We start from the raw sequence: 21,082 nt of genomic DNA on the forward strand, positions 1-21,082 counted from the left end.
TTAAACAAAACAAAAAAAAAATTCAGGTTTTGTGACCTGTGTGTGTTAAAATTCAACCTATATGTGAATAAAGGTAATCATAATTCTTTAGAAAACGTCCTTGTTTTTATGCTTGATTTCTTTAGCAAACTGCTCTTTTTCTATAGCTTTAATAGTGAAGTGTGTAAAAGCACATAATAATGCCATTCAGTGTGGAAGCATACATTTCTTTAGTTGTGACGTTTCTGTAAGCGCCTGTTCTTGTCATTAATTCTTCAATCATGATGTTCAGTCAGGGATTAGACCAGCTCTTATGCTGAATAGGCATGATGGAACATCCTCAGACTTCTACAAATTTTCCACAGAGCTGTTATTGAACATCTAATAACTAGTTCACTCAGCGTTCAGGGTAGGCCCATCTGCTCCTGAACGCTGACTCATGCCGAAGCTGTTGTACACCGAGGTGCTGTCTACTTAATCGCCATGCCTGTTGACAATCTCTTGCTCTAAACTGCTATCGATGCTTTACCCGGTGGCTGTGTGAGAGGTTGCATTGACTTAACTGTCACATGCAGTTCAGATGAGGCTAACGGTCACAAACAGAGCACGTTAGATAAGACCTCCTTCCGTGTAGTGCTCCTGAAGTGTTGAAACAACATCTGTGCAATACCGCCGTTTCCCAGTATAGGTGCCTAACACTAACATCACATTCTGTGTAGAAAGCTCAGCTGAGCAAGTTGCTGGCTCAGAAACAAGCCTGAATGTGAATTTAGTTGCCTTATTTGCTTTGTCAGTGAGAACTTTTACTGTCAAATCGGATTCTTGAGTAGCATAGGAAAGTCAAGTGTTTTGAAATGTGTAGAATTTGCATTTAGCCAACATCAGTGACTTTATCATCAGTGATAAAGTCGCAAACTGAATTAGAAGTCTGAAAGTGTCGAAGGTAGGGCAGGGTCATTGTGAATCCACCTCTTGTATTAGTGTTGATATTGATGTCCGTGCTACCAAGCGTGAGGTCACGCACTGCTGCTTTTCATTCTCCCCTAATTCTAATGAAAGTGTTTAAAGCACTCTGTGTGTGCGCACAGTCACAGGGATGTGGAGAGGAAAGCTTATTTAGCCCACCTTCCATCTCACCATCCTCTTCCCCTCGTCAGGATTTACTGTGATCACAGACTGTGGCCGTAATCCGCTGCACACAATGGGGAATAAGCCTCGTTATCATGTGACTTATACTCTGTTCTGACCCGCCGTCAATAGCCATATTTCCTTCTCATTTAAGGGACCTCTGCTGCAAGTATAGATCTGTTCGAGATTTGTGAGCTGTGCAGAAAACAGGCAGCCAAGTATACTTTAGCCATTCACAAAGGTGTTTTTTATTTTTTTGTCAATCCCCTAGAGCAGGTGTGGAGAGAGGTTTTCCACGAGACAAATATTAGATATAATGGTGAAATCTAATGTTGAAACACCCTGTTTTTACGTTTAACTTTGAATAGAAAAAAACTGCTTCGAATATATTCATTTGCTTATGTGTGAGAGAAGTAAGTTCTGAACCAAGGATATGTGCATTACTTCTGTAAATACATTTAACTTCTTTAGAATTCAGAAATCGAGTACTCATACCTTTATTCAAATTATTGAATTATGAATTCAGGTTATTCCTCAGCTGTCTTTATATCTCCATTTGTGTTGAACTCCCTCTCCCCACTATTTCTTTCTGCCTTTCTCATTAAATCTGTTCGTCTTTTGCCTCTTACACCTTACCTTTGTGTAAGCTGTGCCACTGGCTCTTTCCGCACACTTAGAAATACATCCATTATCTAGAAAAGGCTTTTAAGGCTGCAGAGAAAAAGAGAGCTGAAGAAAGAGGCATACGAAGTGTTAGGACAAGGTGACTGCTCTAATGATGTTACTTTCTTGATAGCTTGGTCTGATTGGACGAGTGTTCTTCTTACACCTGAAAAAGTAGCCCTCATCAAACCAAAAGAGGAGTTATAGATTTCTAACAACCCTCTTGAACCACTAATGGTCCAAAAAGAAAAGAAAGCCAGCAAGAAGGGGAAATTTTGCTCCGTTCTTGCCCCACAAATTTTCTTGGAGATGTCTGAAGTGCTCAGAACAATTTGAAATCCTGAGAATAAAGTGCCTTAGTTAATGAAAGGTTTTTTTTTATTTTTTTTATTTTATTTTATTTTTTTTTATACAGTTCCAGTACTCAATTCTGTACCTGCTTTAAGTCACCCACTTTCAAACATTCCAGTGTGTTTTTGTGTGCATGCTCTGGTTTCGAATTACAAACCCAAAAGTTTCTATTTACAACGTGTATTGAGTATTGCAGCCAATCACAGGCATCTCTGTTGAATCCAGTGGCTACGTTTACATGCAACCAAATAATCTGTTTGTAATTTGATTGATGGCTCAGTTGAACTGAAAAGCCTTTATATAAAAACCTTAATCAATCCAACCGAGCTTGATCAGAATTAAATTCCGATCGTATGGAAGTTGGTGGTTTATTCCTTTTCAAATACAATTGAGAGTGCATGTAAACACTCGATCGGATTGAATAATGAAACTGAAGGACTGCGCATGTGCAATGATGCAGAAATAGCGTAATGAGGTGCGGAATGAGCGGTTCTTCCTTTTGACTAAAGTGTTGTATAAATGCGTGCCCTGTCATTATAAAACTCTCCTTTCACACGGCAACTGTGAAGTGGAGCAGGACAACCTTCCACCAGTCCTTGTTTTGCATTCTCATCCACAGGCAACCTGGTTTGGCCGTGGGAAGGGGCATTTTTAAAATAAATTCAGATTTGAAGTTTGTGACATAAGTGCACATCAACCCGATCACTTTATTTAGCGTCATTGTAAACACTAAATTCAGATTCATCAATGAATTCAATCCGATTGAACCACAAATTGTGCTCGTAAACGTAGCCAATCAGAACTGTTTATTGTAGGTTAGTCAGAATCTGCTCTGATCTAATTTTTGTTTTTGCAAGTTTGCTTAGTTCTACACACTCACAGATCCTATTATAACAAGACAAAAAGAAAACATTCACAACTAAAATAAGATATTCACTGTGTAGTTAGTTATTGATTATATCAGGAGTTTCCGCGTGAGTAAGCTCAGTCAGTTGGGCCATAATGGAAGTGCCCTTTTCTCAGTTTATACTTCATTCACAGTTTGAAGAAATGTGTAAGAGGACCAAACCATCCTCATAAGTTTTAATGTTTCAGGAATGACAAACGTGAGTGTAAAAAATTACAAGAGTGAATCAAATTGATCCATGATTGACAGTGATAACTCATCTTTGTCACATTTTTCACCCATGATGAGTTTGCAACCCTGGATAACTGAATGACACACATTTCCTTTTTATAATATTAAAGGCTGATTTATATGGTTTCAGCTAGCTTAAGCATCAACTCATTTGGGTTGGATCAGTCAGGTGTTTTGTTGCTGTAGGAAATGGCTGTCTTTCCATGTGACTGGCACCACGGGCTCTTTGAATTTTCAAGCCATTTTGGCGAAGAGTGTGATGCCTTCAGTGTGTAAATTAAGGCTTGGTAACATTGGACTTTCCAGTGAGACAATGATCCGGAGTATACATCCAAGTCTACCAGCACTTGTTTCAGGGATGGGTCCTGGAATGTCCTTGAGTGGCCATCTCGGCCTCCAGGTTTAATCCCATTGAAAATCTTTGATGGGATTTGGAACGAGTGGTGGCAGCACAGAAAGCACAAAATGTCAATGAGCTGAAAGCTTTTCCAACAGTCCAGTACAGAGGTGTCAGGATCCTCTGAATATTTGACAGAATGGTTTATTGGAGGGTATGAAGGGTAAAGAATGCTCTACCACGTTTTTCTGTCTCAAAATGATTAAATGGTAGTGTATGTTGTACTAATGTTTGTTAATCACAATTCACTTATAATTTATATACAAGTTTTATTCACTTTTTACTTATAACTTTTTCTGTTTTTTGAAGTCAGGCTTCTGTCAGGTTGTTGAGTTGTAAACATTTAAACGTATAACACAACACAAACCTAAAGAACTGAAATGTCGCCACAAAACAGTGCACATCTATTTGCTTCAGACTTTCCTAGTTTCCTTAGTAGTCTGCTCTATCTCTGTCTTTTTTCTCTCTAGCAATCAGTGAAGGAGAATGCAAGGAGAAGAGAGGCGGATGAGAAGCAGAGGAAAGCGAGGATAGCCAAAGAGAAGGCGGAACGAGAGAAGCAGGAGCAGCAGATGAAGAAGAGGAGACTGCTGGAGGTCAACACAGGTGAGATGTTTATCAGTTACTCACTGAAAGTTTTCACGAGAGTGAGCTTTAAAAAAATCACCTTTGAAGATGGATGAAACGAGTCCCTGCACACGTTCCTAGGAGCTTGTTTTAAACCAACAGAAGAGGGACACGAGTGAGAGCGTATGTGTGTCCTGTTGTCAATCTGTTACCATGTGAACAGCCCATCGCTGTTATAATACCACACACACACACATGCATAAATACAATAGAAATGCTTGATTCAATGCTGTGACTTTCATGATGTTGAAGATTTTACTTTATAGTGACTCTCAGTTCTGAATCAAGCTGCTCTGCACTTACACACTTATCTGAGCGAGCATCAACATCATGATGATGCAATGCAATGCATGATGTTATTAGATATGTGATTGGATTACAAACAGGCTTTGTGCACTCATGAGACACACACATGAAATGAGTTTGCTGTAATATATGTTGCCACTCGTACTTGCCCCCTGCAGTTTGAGGAATGTGTGTGATGATGAACACGCACACAGCGGGCTCACAGTGTTCACTGGGATGAGTTCTGTGTCTGTATCAGGTCTCACTCTAGTCAATACAGCAGAAGAGCAGCCTGAAGTGTGTTCTTCATGCACTTAATAGAAAAAACACAACACAAAAGCACACTTACAAATGAAAATATGGAGTGTGGCGTGATGAGGAGTCAGCAGTGAATGAGGTGTTTGGTAATGGTAAGATGTGAGGTGGTGAGGAATTAATTTTGATAAATAAGTCGCACCTGACTATAAGTCGCAGGACCACCCAAACTATGAAAAAAAGTGTGACTTATAGTCCGGAAAATACGGTACATAGAAAATAAATTAAAATGTTTATTTAAAGCCTGTATGATTTTTTTTTAAATCTGTGGAACACAGGACTTTAAATAATAATAATAAAATAATATATATGTGTGTGTTTAAAGAAAGTTATGCATAATGGATCAGAACAGGGCTTAAATTTGGGCCTAGGTTTGTAAAGTTGCGTTTGAAAATAGTTTTCTGCAGTTGTACCTATTTCTAAATTTGTTTCGAAAAAAGTTTTACACTGTTCTGGAGACTTCTAATGTGAGAATTTGAAAGTGCCACTGACATCTAAGATCGGCCAGTATATATTGACTGTTGGCTTTAAAATATCAATAATCCCCCCCAAATGAAACGATCAAATCTCACTGATCAGTAAGTAAGGCCTATGCCTCGAAAGATCAGTGGCTCAAAGTTGGTATTGTTTTAACTTTAAACAGAACTTTAATGCTGTAGCTGGACACTTCAATCCATAGAATTCAATCCATAAAATGTGAGTCATGTAAAAGTGTTTTCAGAGGTAAGCTAAGAACTGGAGAATGAATATTAGGAGATAAATTTGACAAGTTTATGTGATGGTGGGTGAAACCTAATTTTTTTGTATCTGTTTAAAGCATAATCCTCACTAGAATTGAATAAATCTGGATTTTTAAAGGACAACCACTGAAGCACATCTGATTCTGCTAGGTTTAGTTTCATTCTTTTTCTCTTTTTTTTGTTCTCTTTCTCTTTTTAAACTCTTGAAGGACTGCTGTCCTTCACTTTCATTTAAAACAAATATCAGTGTTTAAGTCTCTAGAGCAGGTCTCTAATGAACCTTTTCAAGTTAATGTGGATTTCATTAGGTGTCTCATGACACAGTCATTCAGAACCAAAGTGCTCCTGTTTCAGCTTAGTGAGACTCTTGTGTAAGGGTTTACTGACATGTCACTGCTGTCTTTGCTCAACAGGGGGCACTACACACTATCCAGACAGTCCGTGTTAGACTTATGTACCATGTACATCGGATGAATTCAAGCGAGAGACAGAGTTTCAGCCCTCTGCTTAACTCACTCGCCTCTCTGATTATACCTTAAGACATGAGACTTTCTTCTTTGTTTTAGTCTTACTCTAACTTATTGTCTCCATTGAATAGTTTCTACATTGTAATGTTATGCATCTCTGAGTGTAACTAAAGAAGGTTTGGGTCCAAGTACATCTCATTCAGCTACCCAGTGTATCAACGGTCTGCATTGTATTTCTTTATTTTGCTTTGTTTGAGATTCTTCTTCTAGTTTGTGCATAACACTCAATCCAGCTTTCTCATTGTCTGTCAGAGCATTTCTGTTTCATCCTAGAGTTGTTTATTCCAATAAGAGTTTACACATCAGAGTTAGGAAAGGCCAAAACTGACCCAATTACATCAGCATTACTGGGAGGCTAATAATAGACAGATAAAAAAAAAATTGTTTGCAGTAATAATTGTTTCTTGACTTGCAAATCAGCATGTTAGAATGATTTCTGAAGGGTCATGTGACACTAGAGTAAGGGCTGTTGAATTCTACTTTTGTCACCATGGGAATAAATAACAATACTTTTTATTTTAATGAACATAAAGTAAAAGCAGCCTTGGTGAATATAAAAGATTTTTCAAAAACAAAAAAATTGTACTGACCTCAAATGTTGTTGTATTTTAATACATCATTATTTGCCATTCTACCATTTAGTTGAAAACCTTGCATATCTGTAGGTTAATTATCTATACATTTTGAATCCGTTTTGGACAATAGCTATTAATTATGGCTATTCACAATTTAAAGCCATTTCAGAGCAAAAACCATGCATTTTGGCTATTTATACAGGTATGTTTTTTTAAGCTATATTGTCCCAACCTTATTTCTAAAGTGTCCTGTGGGTGCTTCCTCACCTGTTTGTGTGTACTCTCTCGATTTCTTTCTTTTCTCACCTTTCATCATCAATCAGACACCAGCAGTGTCCTCCTAGAAGGACTGACCAGAGCATGCAGGCTCTTATAGTGTAGGACCTCTCTATCTCTCTCACACACTCTGCGTCATTCTGCTTGCACTCCAGGATGAGTAGCTGAGCCACAGGTGGAGGAGTGTGTTCTGGTTCCGATAGAAAGAGAGAGAGGTTCACGAGGTAGAGAGCGTGTAAAAGAGTACGTTAGTGTATGTGTGTATGTGAGCAGGCTTTGGCAGTCTCCCAACTGGTCTGAGTGTTTATAAACGTGGTTCTTTCAGGAGGCCTCAGGTGTCTCTTCAGCTAATACCACTTCCTGTCCAGTCAACCAGTGTGATTGCTCTCTGTTGTCCACAGATGCTGAGTCTCAGAGCAGCCGTTCTTGCCCTGCAGCTCCCCAGCGTGTGCTAATCAGTGTTATGGTAAAAATTATCACAGGATAGACCAGAGCCAAAGAAGTACAGAGTTTCTTACTTGAAGCATGAAAGCTCTGCTTGCTGCAATAGTCTTTGTTTTTGATCAGGCAGCCACTAAGGCAGCTAACTGCTACCTGCCATATGTAATTGAATCAGTGTTCCTGCCATTTTCCTTTTCCTGTTTTTGTTATTCCTGTTGTAGTGCCAGAGTGTTTAAGTTTATGGTTAAGTTGCAGTTCAGTGCAAGCTCCTGTTATAAACAAAGCTCATTACACCGTACAGTACCTGGATGTTTTCTTTAACTTTAAGCTTTAACTTTTTTACATTATCATTCAAGTTTGTGGTTGTCAACAGCTTTATTGTTTGTGAGATTTTATTTTTATTTTTTCAAAATACTCTTATACTTACCAAAGCTGCATTTATTTTATAAAATATACTGTTAAACTGTCATTTTATGAAATATTATTGAAATGTAAAATAATTGTTCTTGTATTTTTTTTTTTTAAATCTTCAGGATTCTTTGATGAATAGAAGTTCAAAAGATCAACATTTATTTGAAAATATTTTTTTGTAATGTAGAAGTCTTTTGATCGGTTCAATGCATCCTTGCTGAATAAAATTATTTCTTACAAAATCAAAAAAAAGAAAAAACTTACTGACCCCAAACTTTTGAACAGTATTGGTTTATTTCCGCTGCTTTAATAGTTACATTTTAGAATTATAATTAATAGATTTTATTGTTTATGTAATATTAATTAATTTTGTGTATATGTGATACGTGTTATATTAGCTATAAAATGAGTCAGCCATTTTCATCAAAAAAGCACACGATTTAGACGTGATGGAAATTACGGAAGGAAAAAAAACAACATTTTAAAAAGTCTATAGGGCCAAAAGTATACATAGTGCAATAAACACACTCAAATACATAATTTTAAAACTTGGCTATTCGTGCTAGACATGTAGAAATGTCTGTGAGTGGTTGCAACCATTGCCGTTGCAAATAGAGTATTTAACTGCAACAAGAGTAAAAAAAAATGAAATATTTGAATGAACACTGTTCCCAATTAGTTAATTGCTGCAGTTATTTTTCGATTAATTGTGTAGTGCCAAGGAAAAAGGAATTATATATATATATATATATATATATATATATATATATATATATATATATATATATATAAATAAAGCACTCGTCCTGGCTCAGATGCAGCAGAGATGCAGACAGAGGGGCGACATCAAAGAGCTTCTCAGAGATTGTCGCCTTTAAAGAGAGACCATCTCTGCTTCCTCTTCCACCTTCTGCTTTCTATCACAAATCTCTTTCACACCAGTTTCTAATCATGTTCCTCTTTATCTCTTTTCTTTCCTGCACTCAGAGCTCTGATGTGACACGCCTGTGCCGGCAGTGTGTGTGTGTGTGTGTGTGTGTGTGTGTGTGTGTGCAGCTCTTTAACACACGGGGCTGCACTAAGCGCAGTGTGTGCACTGCTTTAGAAAAGAGAACGAACGGCTGGTTTTTATTCAAAAATGATAACAATTCTCCCTCTCTCTCTCTTTATCTCTCACTCTCAGTTTTTGATGATGTCTGTCTCCCGTCAGAAGTCAGACAGCACAAATAGGCTCTTTTGTGTTTCCAGGTTACCGTTGCCACTTCTCCTGTTCGTCTCCACGGAGACTGTCAATTAAAGCGCCGTGGTAATCTGAACCGCCCTGGTGAGAGAGGCGATGCTCTGTATGCGTTAGGGTTAGTGTAAGCGGGCTGCTCTTTGGAGGGTGGTAGGATGTGAGACCGAGAGAAAAGATATAATAAATTGGTTTGGCACTGTTAGCAGGAGAGGATGCTGTGCACTAGTTTCATCTGAAATGTTTTGGAGCCACACACACACTGAGAGAGTGATGATTCAAGACCAGACCGGAGGAGTAGAGGGAACTACATGAACATGTTTTCAGAGAAAGGGGAGGGACTCTGTGCTCGTTGAAAGCAACAGACCAGACATCTAACAGAATTAGGCCACATATCCATAGACACAGAGCAAACAGTCTCCCGTGCTCTTCCTAATTCCAGCAAGTGCTGTAACAGCCCAATATTCTGGCTACTCTGTCCTAGATATCGGCTTTCCTCTAGGAAGAAGCCACAGGGGGGCTCCCAGCTCCCTGGAGCTCAGAAACGAGCTGATGAAACTGACTCTGAACTAGGGCTGCTCCGATCACGATTGGCCGATCGTTAATGCGCATCTCGTCAGTAAAGCCGGTTCTCTAATCAGCTGTAAATTCCCTCAGGTGCGTGATTTCACATAGAGCAGCTGTTACTACACAGAGCCGTTGTTAACTGAGAAGATGCGCAAATAAACGCTGAAATGAACGTGGATTTGCGCATCTTCTCAGTTAACAATGGCTCTGTGTAGTAACAGCTGCTCTATGTGAAATCACGCACCTGAGGGAATTTACAGCTGATTAGAGAACCGGTAGAACGAATGCTAGGTAGAACGAAATCTGTAAGTAATTGAAATACATCACAAAAAAAAAAAAAAAAACGAGTTGGAAAAAGTTTCACCCTTATGTCAGTATTTTGTTGAACCACCTTTTGCTTTAATTACAGCCTCTAGTCTGTTGGGCTTTGTCTCTACTAACTTTGCACATCTAGACTGTACAATATTTGCCCACTCATCTTTGCAGAAGTGCTCAAGTTCAGTTCAATTTGATGGTGACTGTTTGTGGACTGCATGCTTCAAGCCATTCCAGAGATTTTCAGCGGGGTTTAAGTCTGGGCTCTGACGAGGCCATGCAAGGACATTCACCTTTTTCTCCTTCAACCACTGTGTGCTCAGTTTTGCTGTGTGCTTTGGTGGCAGATTTGGTGGCAGATACCATCAATAATTTGATGGTATTTTGCACCATCCATTTTTCCTTTTATCCTGACAAGTGCTCAAGTCCCTGCTGCAGAGAAACACCACATAACAGGATATTACCACCTCCATGCTTTACTGAAGGAATGGGTGAGCTCTTTTGCGTTTTGGCAACGTTCAGTCATAACTGCATCTGGCCTTGCTTGAGGACTGCCTTTTTATACATACATACATATATATATATATATATATATATATATATATATATATATATATATATATATATATATATATATATATATATATATATATATATATATATATATTAAAAAATCTGTACATTTTTATTTCAGGCTGCAAAACAACAAAATGTGATGTGAAGTCTATACCCACTGTAGATGTATAGGTTTTTTTTTTTTTTTGAGGAATGGCGATTTTCTCTTTTTCAGTGTTTCTCTCCAGTTTGAGTGCTTCTATTCACTTTCTCTTGTATTTATGAAAGGAGGCGAGTAAGAAGAGAGACAACAGCAATCAAGACAAACATCTTTTCTATTCCTGTCTAAATCACACCATATCCTTCCCTCTCACACCTCCTCTCTCTTCTTCACTCGGCTCTTTATTAAAGCCACCATCCATCCCTCTCTCCTCCATCAAAGACCCAGCAGGCCACCTCCTATCACTTATCACTCTTTCGGGTTCGCGCTCTCTTTCTCTATTTCCCTTAAATCACACCCTTACTGTTTGTCCGTCCGTCCTTCCTGCAACCCAACTACCTGGTCCTATCTTTTGAAAAAAAAAGAACTGGAAAACTGTGTGCTTTCTACTGTCATGTATCCCAGTCCATTTTCACTCTCATTTCCTTTGACTCTCGCTCTCTCTCTGCTTTTGCTCTACTCAGAAAGAAGTAAATATTCTAAGCATGACCCTTACTTGTAAATTGTGTTGGTTCAAGGCTGCATGTAATGAGTTAGGTCGGATTTAACAGTAGATGTGCTTGTGGGTGTAGCGAGTCTCTAAAACACACACACACACAGATGCATCAGACATTTATCTACTTTTTCATGATTACATCTATTTCCTCAAGCCTCCACTCAGTAGCATGTTAATAGTCATTATTTCTCCCCTTGGCCCTAGTATTCCTCTCTTGTTTTCTTCCTGCTCTCTTATCGACTGGATTTTCTGTAGTACTGAGTTACCTGCTTAGTTGTGCACCTTTTGTCTTTTCACACCTGTCCGTTAGTGCCTTTCGGTCTGTCTGTCTGTCTGTGAGCTCTGGTTTCTAAAGCGTTGCTGTGACAGCTGCAGCAGTCCAGGGTCCTGTGGGTGAAGAGTGTGGTGTTGGAACACTGAGATAAGTGATTGACATTCACGCCTCATTTTCTCGCGGACAGGTTCAGTGCAAGCCACTCGCTCTTGGCCTAGTGCTTGGCAGTAAAAAAAATAATCCATTCACACAACACTCATTCACACACTGCCCTTGGTCAGCGGATAGAAGGGGAAAGACAGAGTTTTTTGTTTTTGCATGTATATGTAGTCTTGCTTTCATGTGATTATATGAATAATATATAATTATAGATATAGATAATAATTGTTATTTTTTTATTTACTAGAAAAATATCATTTTATTATAATGTATAACAAATAAATTGTTGATGTTAATGTTTTCTGTATTGTTGTTGTTATCAGCCAATTTATAAAAAGTCAACATTTTGGTAAATTTTAGTATCTAGTAGACTTGCTTTAAAAAAAAAAAAAAAAAAACAAAAAAAAAAAGGACAGAAGCCATATCAAGGAACCAGAACATCTTAGAGACTTAATGTGCACTTTCAACTTGGGCCAGTGAGCAACCAACTAGTAACACCCTAACAACCACCACAAGCCATGATGGTGATTTTTTGCACAAGCACACAGTAACAAATCTAAATACTGGAAATAATTTTAAATTATTTTAACGTGGCGCTATCTGGGTTGTACAAGCTCTTTGATTACACATATAAAATACAATTGCTCTGAGGACACGATTGCTTTATAATTGGTCTTTACCCGTGAATCATTATAATCACTTGCACATATTCTTGATCAAAAACTCCTACAGTTGTGAGAGCATTATTCAGTCTGTGAAATCTATTTCTGTAAAATAATGCAAGTGTTTAGATGTCCCAGTGGTCATTGTTGATTCAGGAAGTGGAAGCTATATCAAACTACCCAAGCACTGTCTAGACTGGGTTGTTCCACAACATTTTCTGCCCAAACAAGCAGAAGTCTTGTGATGGAAGCTACAGAGAGTCAATCGGACACTTTGAAGGGGCTACAGAGTTATGGAGCTGAGAGTGCACCAGATACAACGCATCAAGCCCTGGACAACACTGGCCGATACAGGAGTGTGAAAATAGGACAGTGTTCAAAAAGAACCATGTCACAGCATTTCTGGAGGTTGCCAAAAGGCTTGACACACGGCACAGTTGCTCAGTGGGGAAATGTGGAAAAGGTTTTGTAGTCAGATGAGACCAGCATAGAACCAATTTTAGCTTCAGAGTGACATGTATGCTACAAGTATAGCATTGGCCCACAGTATGCTGTAAAAATCAAAGAAAAAGTCGATGATGCAAAATAATGGAAAATGTTACAAAATTACTTTTTCATTCTGCCAAAAAGTTAATCTTTTGTCAAAGTATAAATAATATTATAATTTTTTTTTTTTTTTTTTTAAGCCAAAACAGAAGTTATAGTTGCAAGGCCAGAGGAATGCTCAAAAGCATAAAGTGTCCTATATTGGCCTTGGCAATTAAGAACAGGTGGCACTGTTTGATAGGATCAGGTTGTTCAGGTGTCATCTGAGGCCTAGTCCACACGGACACGGATATTTTTATAACCGGAGTTTTTCCTCCTGCGTTTAAAAAAAAATCCCGTCCACATGAAAATGCAAAAACATGCTATCAAGCGCTGTCAAGAGCATGCCACACCAGCAGGCGGTGATATAACCCAAATTGTAAAGTCACCTTGGCCAATCAGAAGCAGTCAGCAGCGCACAATCTGACGTCAATCACAGCGGATAACGGCGCACACTCTGACGTCGCAAGGCAAAAACCCCGGTTATACCGTCCACACGACAACGCTGCAACCGGCGTTTCTGAAAATGCTCACCCTGGCCGTAGTTTTCAAAAATGTTCGGTTTGGGTGCCCTGAAACTGCGTTTTCGTGTGGACGAAAGGCCGAACCGCGTAAAAAAAAGTCACGGTTATAAAAATACCCGTGTCCGTGTGGACAGGGCCTGACAAACTTTAAAAAACCTGGAGCAAATCTGCCTTGAAAGAATGGATAAAATGATACCAGATCCATAGCAAAGCCAGTATGTATTGTAATTTCTGCTTTTCAAAATATTATTCTTAATATTATTAATGTATTTTGTGCAAAAATTATATTTGAAGCAGATTTGCTAGCAAAAAAAAAAAAATCCATAATAAAATACAATGGCTAGAATTTAGCAAGGCACTGTATTTCCTTGGGAAAGAGAGGTGAAAAGTGGTTGGTCTATCATACACACACTTTATCATAGACTCTCACTCTTTATGTCTAATTGAAGCTTAGCTATTAAAGGTCAACAGTTCTGTGCTTTCTCTTCACTGAGAGTTTTCATTGTTGGTCGGCTGCCCCTTCTGAACTACTGACAGAACTCTGTACAAAAGAGCTATACCTTCTCCTCAGTTACCCACCATTCACTTTCTTTCTCTCACTTTCATGCTCACTCTCTCTCTTTCTCCATCTCTCTTGTGCTCGGACAATAGTTGCTGATTGAAAATGGCCTCACTATATTGTGGAGTATATGACTGAGTCTGCCTGGCTTTTTACAGAGAACAAGCACCCGTGACAATGGCGCAGTTCCAAAGTCGCTTCAGACAGTCCGTTTTATAAAGCCCCTATACTTGTGTGTTTGCTTTTATGTTTTATATTTTAGGTAAACGCTGAATTACTTATGCAATAAAGGAAGATTTGTTTTATTGAGTGAAAATAGCAACAAAAAAAGGATAACTCCTATAAACTTTCATTTAAAATATATTGTGTTCTTTAGGGATGCACTGGTTGACCGGCCATAAATCGGAACCGGCCGGTTTTTGCTTAAAATACGCGATCGGCAATTGGCCGTTTTTTTTTTTTTTTTTCGGTCGATTTTTCCGGAAGTGCAGACTACATTGTAATCATTCGCTATCACGTAATTTGTGTGGAAGTATTTTGAAATCTGTGCGCAGGACACGGGCAGCCGTTCAGCACTGGAAGCGCAGAGCTACATGTCTGAGGCACCGATAGCAGGAAGCGAACTGCCGACTGCACAAAATAAGAGTCCCTTTCCTGCTCACTAAAGCTGCGCCAGTGTATCTGTACCTGTTCGCGCCCTCCACAAGCGGAGACAATGGGTGCTTCTCAATATCCCTCCTCGTCTCCTCGCTCCTCTGTCCTCCATCCTATGACCCGGAAACCGATCGAGCACATCCATCTTGAAGGACATCTCAATTCTCTAATTGCACCATGAGGAGGCGAGGATCGAGGAGGGAGGAGGCTTTATGAGGAGCGATGAGCGAGGATACACAGGTGTATCCTATGCGGAAGTCTTTTATCGACTTAATGTGACGCACATATAAATTCTCCTCCCCCTTCACATCTGTTGTAATTTTATTTTTATTTTACCTTTTCACTTCAAATAAACCATGCATGTCATATATTTCAAACAGGGCATCTTGATTTATTAATATTTATTATGAATGTCTTAATTTACAAACTTTAACAACATAAGGGCAGATCCCTTTAATCACAGCTGATGACACTTTGAAGTAACGCTGAAGGGAGTGAGGATAAATCATTTCACTTGATTCAAGTCCTCCATCCTCACATCTTTTCCTTGCGTCCTTCCCTCGCATCCTGAAGAGGTGGAGCTAAGACAAGAGGAAAGGAAGTGAGGAAAGGAAACGAGGATGCACAAATAAGAATTGAGAAGCACCCATAGAAGTATGTTCAGCTTAACTTCTCGCGTGTTGAATGAGAAATTAAACGTACTAAACCATGACACAACTGAAATTTTTTTTTTTTTTTGTAAAGTAGAACTTGCACACATGCTTGAAAAGCCAGAAGTAAACGTCAGTTCTGTATAGGATGATTATTTTTATTTTACCTTAATATTATATCGACTGAATTTGATTTTAAAATAACCTGCTGTAGCACACTGAAAAAAAGTGTTTCATTCAATTAAAATTTTTTTAGGGTTATGATTCACATCTATATTTTTTTAACTTGAGACAATAGTTATTTATTTTTCACTGGCTCAAGTAAAAAAATATAGATGTGAATCATTACCTTAATGTTTTTTTTTTATTGGATGAATGAAAAACTTTGTATCTTTGTTTTATTCACACCAACATTATTTGATTTTAACATTTTGGAATAATATTTATATAGCATACTTTTATTTTAGTTCACTGGTAAAGACCTTGTTTTAAATTTAAAACCAAATTCAAAAACTAAAACAAATACTGAATACTGATTAAGAAATATCTTATTGAATGTGTTGTTGTGTTGTTTGGACTGTAGAACTATGCAGTTATTGCCTTTAATTTTGACAGTTAATATTTTAATTTAAGGCCAGTTTTATGTAGTTTCAAACCAGTTCAAAAACGGAAGCGAAATGCTGATGTCTGAACCATCTATGTGTGTATTGAATGTAGTCTACTTACTGTGCAGTTACTGCTGTTAATTTCAGATGGTTGCAGTTATTGTTTTCAATAGCCAAAAGCCAGTTTGGCCTATTAAACACCAAATAAACATCTTGTTTATGCAGACTTTCCTTCTTTCTTGTTTGTTGCAACCTGTTAGCCAGCACCCCCCATTATGGGACTCACAGCTGAAAGTGCTCTAACTAACTTATAATTGTAATAGTTTCCTACTTCAGTGTGTTACAAACATAATTGTGGTGTCTTTAGAAAGAAGACCCTTTGGGCTTCACTTTTTATCAACCAGATTTGATAATGCTCAAAAATATTAAAAGTTATAGACACTAAAGTGCCTTGAATTTTTTTTTACCACTCTTAAATATTTTTTTATTTGATATAAAAATACATGAAATAAGTCCTGGAGCAATCTAGAAAAGTAATGGGTTGAAAGCCACATGTCTCATGAGTTTTTATTTCAAATCTGAATAAAATATCATGAAAAATTAGACTCCTGCAAATATTTTTCTGAGACTATGTCTACACCCCCACCCCCCCAAATATAAGAAAATATATTTCCCAATAGTATTGAAGGCTTCTACAAACTATTTAGTCAGTAAACATACCACTGCATAGTTTTTTTCAATTATAAAACACTAGACATAAACTTAGACATCATATAAATGATTTATTTGAGCAGTAGAAAAATACAATAAGAATAATTTGAGTAAGAAAAATAAGAATAATAAGAAATATAAAAAAAGATTTAACATTGTTTGCCAATATAGAACATCCTGAGATTGCTAGAGATGCATATTTTACAATGAATTACGATGCAAATAAGTGCTGATGTGCTGATGGCCATTTATACAGATGGTAATAACACAAATGTGCCGAAGTAAATAATCCACTCTCCCTATTCATATAGACGCGTTCACTTTGATAGCCGTGACCATTCAGTAATAGCGAGCTGATTTGGGCTGATTTGCACTCAAACAGATGGTAATCATGCACATACACTCACATTCAACATAAAACACACTCTCACATATATAAAAACTCTCTAAAATAAAAAAGAAAGACAGGAATTTGCGATCGCTGTAAGTTCCGCCTCCATCAGCTGACAGGTGCGTCAGAGCGCGTCACCAGCTCTGAGGAGAGAGCGCCAAATTCAAATAAACTATTTTCCGCCTATTTTTCATTCATTCTTTTTTCCGGTGGATCGCCTCATTCTGTTTGTGACACTGTACGCTGCAAAACCGTGCCGTGTTTTTACTACCAAGACGCAGTTTTCGACCGTGAGTTATTCCATAACGGACACAAACAATTCTCTCGCTGAAGAAATGAAATGTAAACAAAGGAATTATGATCCATATTACAAGGTTATTGCTTCGTTGGACTAAACGTGCTTCATGAGATGTCGTTCAGTGGACCCTTACCTTTCTAACTAAACCGGGATTTACAGCTGTGGATGTGTTTATGACTCGTTATTACGACGGATCTGGTATGTACAGCGTTTTCAATGTTTATTTTTTTATGTGAACTGCTTACACAAATGTAGCAAATACAGTCTTTATAAGCTTTCCATTGAAAAACAGCGATCTGTCGTCGATGCTTGAGGCTTAGATCTTTATAATGATACATAGTTTGTCAAGATTAAATTTGTCCTGTTTCATTTAATCTATTCATAATCACTTGCATGTGCGTGTGGGAGAGGCTTTGAGGACGAGGGCGTCGGGGTGCAGGTTAACGGGTTAAAGATTTAAAAAAAGAAATCGGTATCGGAATCGGCCAGTTTGCTTGTAAAAAAAATCGGTATCGGAATCGGCCATGAAAAATCATGATTGTGCATCCCTAGTGTTCTTCAATGTCAAAAGAAAGATTTTTTAGGAGGTTGCATATCAGTAAATTATTAATAATTAGTCATAATTGAAAAGTTTTTCTTTTTTACTGTAATTGTTTTATTTTCTATAATATTTATTATAATAGATAATTTTGTTTTTTCGGTTTGTTTTTCATTGTGATTGTATTTTCTTTTCTATTTCTCATGAAATGATATCATGACAGTCAAGTTATTCATTAAACAGTTCTGGTTTAATTCTGAATCAGACCAGTTGATAGGTGTTGCAACCTGTCGGTGGAAAAGTGGGCACTTCTGCAGCGTTAGCACGCACGCTTACATGCTTTTTGATTTGTTTTGTGTTGTGCGTGTATGTGCACTTGCTGTGTCAGTGTAAAGATTAATATTTGGAGGTTACAGTGTCAAGGCCTGTAATGCTTACCCACACTCACCCATCCACAGGTTCAACACACAGCTGACATTCTCTCATACAAGCCCTTTTCTCCAAACTGCTGAAATGCACACTTTCCTGCCAACCTGATTTATTCTCGGTCATTGGATGTGTTTGTGTGTGTGTAAAGTTCTGTGTAAGCAGCAGTGCGAGCACGTGTGTGATGTGTTTGTGACTGTGAGAGGTGTGATGTTGCTCCTGCCTGTCCCACAGGCCTCCTTGTGTCTCTGGAGACCCTCTATGTGAAAACCGGTGACCTGAGGGTTAACTGCCTGCACCACTCAGCTGTTTTTACGATCGGCCCTCCAAAAGCTACAAAACACCCCTTGGATTTGTGTAGAGGTGCAGAGGAGATGTTTAGAGGAGTTTAAGAGCCTGTCTGCCTCTCAAATTGTCCAAATCGGCACTGTGATATACCGACCACAGAAGGCCACTTCTTTTATCTATTTATTTATTTATTTATTTATTTTTTCCAGCATTCCTGCAGAGACCCTTAAGGACAGTTTAAGTGTTGCTATGGAATGACCCTCCACATTCTAATGTTTTTCTCTTCTTTATTCCTCTCTCCTGTAGAGAACGATGACACTGGTGTGATGGATTGTCTGCTGGAGGCACTACAGTCTGGAGCCGCTTTCAGAGACCGCAGGAAAAGAGCACCCCGACCCCGAGGTGAGTCTCCTTCGCATCCTTCATCTTCTGTTGAGTCTTCTTTCTTTCTTTCTTTCTCTTTCTTTCTTTCGATTTCATCATTCAAGTATAACCTTCTAATTGACTGTTGTTTCATACAGCTTATTTCTTTTTTTGTATCTGTACTAGTTCTGTCTGTTTGTTTGTTTGTTTGTTTGTCTGTTTGTTGGTTAAGTAGCTGCGTTAAAAGCACAATAATGTACAGTCAGCCGGCCATCATCCCAGAATTCACCCTTTTAATGTGACCAGTATCCTGAAAGAGAGTGGCGGTGGTTAACTGTGTATTAGTAACCCCCTAAAGCACCCATTCATTATCATTCATTATCAATTTTGAAAACGATTATGCTGACTAATATTTTTGTGGAAACAATGTACAGTATATCTTACTGACCCCACACCTTTGAACAGAATTATATGCTGTATTTCTTATATATCTTCAGGCAGCAAATTCTTTAGGACTAAACCATTATATATAGTCTATTGTTGTGTAAGTGCACAATTTACAGTCTGTCGCTCCTGTTGAAACCCTTTTTCTATAGAAATCAGCACAGAATCAGCCCCCCACTATCAGCACCCCATCTTCTCAGGCATTACAGGAAAAAATGTAGTATAATGCAGCCAACCACCTTCAATGGAAATCAGGAGAGCCCAACAAATGAACCGGTCAAATCAGAAGGACCTGTTAAACTGTTCCAGAAATCAGAATTCTTCTTTTAACGCATGTTATTGCTTTCCTTACACTAGGAAGTATAAACCTAATGTATGGGGACCAAAGGTGTTTTTATGTGTGAGAGTGGCTCTCACTTTGTCTTGTTACATGTCCTGATTTCTACAGATCAACCAACACAAGTTCTCAGTCTGAGTCCACAAAGACCTGTTCTGAAAGACTGCAACCACGGTAAAATCAAGATTAAAAAAAAGAGAGAGAAATAGCATTTCTCTCCACTATTTGCTTGCCTTTTTTCTATTCGCTATTAACTGCATTGATATTGCTCACTAACCCTGATCTACCAGACTTATGTCCTGAATGTCTTTTCTGTTTGGGTTAATGTCTGTGCAGCCCTGCTTCAATCATGTGTCACTCTTTTTATTGATTTTTTTCACTTCCATATACACACTAATGGTCAGTAGAGGCCCAGATCACGGTAATAACTTATTTGAATGGCGCATAACAGTCCCTCAAGGCCTCTCCTATCAAAAGGGAACGGCTTCTTAAGCTGCTGGTCATGAACACGACAGGTGTTATAATGTGATACAGTTCCAGTAAAAGCTTTAAACCGCTTCTGACCGCAGATTTTCCTTTTCTATTTCCAGTGTTGGTGTTGGTGCTCGGCTAACAGATACTGTGTGTTAGTGTGTCTCCACTGCCGTGAGAGGCAAACAAGGATTTAACTGCCTGTTACTTTGTAAACTTCCCATAAACAAGCATAATGCATCATGTGAAATGGTGCATCAGTGAAAATTTTTATGATGTAACTGTTTGACAAAAATAGAAACATAGTGTTAATCACCTTAGTGATGTTTTACATCAGCTGCTTCCAGTGTAAATAACTTCTGATTCTTATAGGTTATTTTCATGGTGTAGATTTTGTTTAGCTCATAGATTTCTGGCCCGAAATGTTTACAGTTCATGGTTCAAGACCTGAAATTCGAATAAGTGTGGAGACAATTTTTTGACTTGTAATTGTTTTTTTGTTTTTTTTTGTAAATGCATATAATTTAATGGCCACTGGATGCTGCAGCACCATCACCTCCACCTTGTTGGTTGGAAAAATGATTCTTAAAGTTTCCACATGATTGTTTAATTTCCTCTTTTCTCCTTTTTATTGCATGAATCAGTATTTTCTGTCTGCTTGCACGTATGTGTTGTCTTATTTTAGTTCATATCTGGTAGTGATTGGACAGTTGATGTGAGTGTCAGAGTCAGCAGGGTTATAATCAATGTCATGCGCTCACTTTAGCAGCCGTTACTGCCAGGTGTTAATGTGTCATCCAGAAACTTGCTGTGAGCCGAGAATGCCTTATTTCCAGCCAAACTCAATGCCCAGAAAACATTTTGCTGAAAAAGCTTTTCCACTATTGTCTGTTAACGTAGCTG

At 38.3% G+C, this 21,082-nt stretch overlaps 1 protein-coding gene across 1 annotated transcript in view; it reads left to right on the plus strand.

The window, feature by feature from the left end:
• The window catches only part of LOC132119590 (protein diaphanous homolog 3-like), a 312,651-nt gene that overhangs the window by 231,467 nt on the left and 60,102 nt on the right, over nt 1-21,082 (plus strand). Inside the window, exons 25-27 of the mRNA XM_059529685.1 lie at nt 4,127-4,262; nt 18,871-18,966; nt 19,820-19,882. Of these exons, the coding sequence (XP_059385668.1) occupies nt 4,127-4,262; nt 18,871-18,966; nt 19,820-19,882 (295 nt within the window). The remainder of the gene's footprint in view (nt 1-4,126; nt 4,263-18,870; nt 18,967-19,819; nt 19,883-21,082) is intronic.

This window comes from Carassius carassius, chromosome 38 (assembly GCF_963082965.1).
Source record: "Carassius carassius chromosome 38, fCarCar2.1, whole genome shotgun sequence".
Taxonomy (NCBI): domain Eukaryota; kingdom Metazoa; phylum Chordata; class Actinopteri; order Cypriniformes; family Cyprinidae; genus Carassius; species Carassius carassius.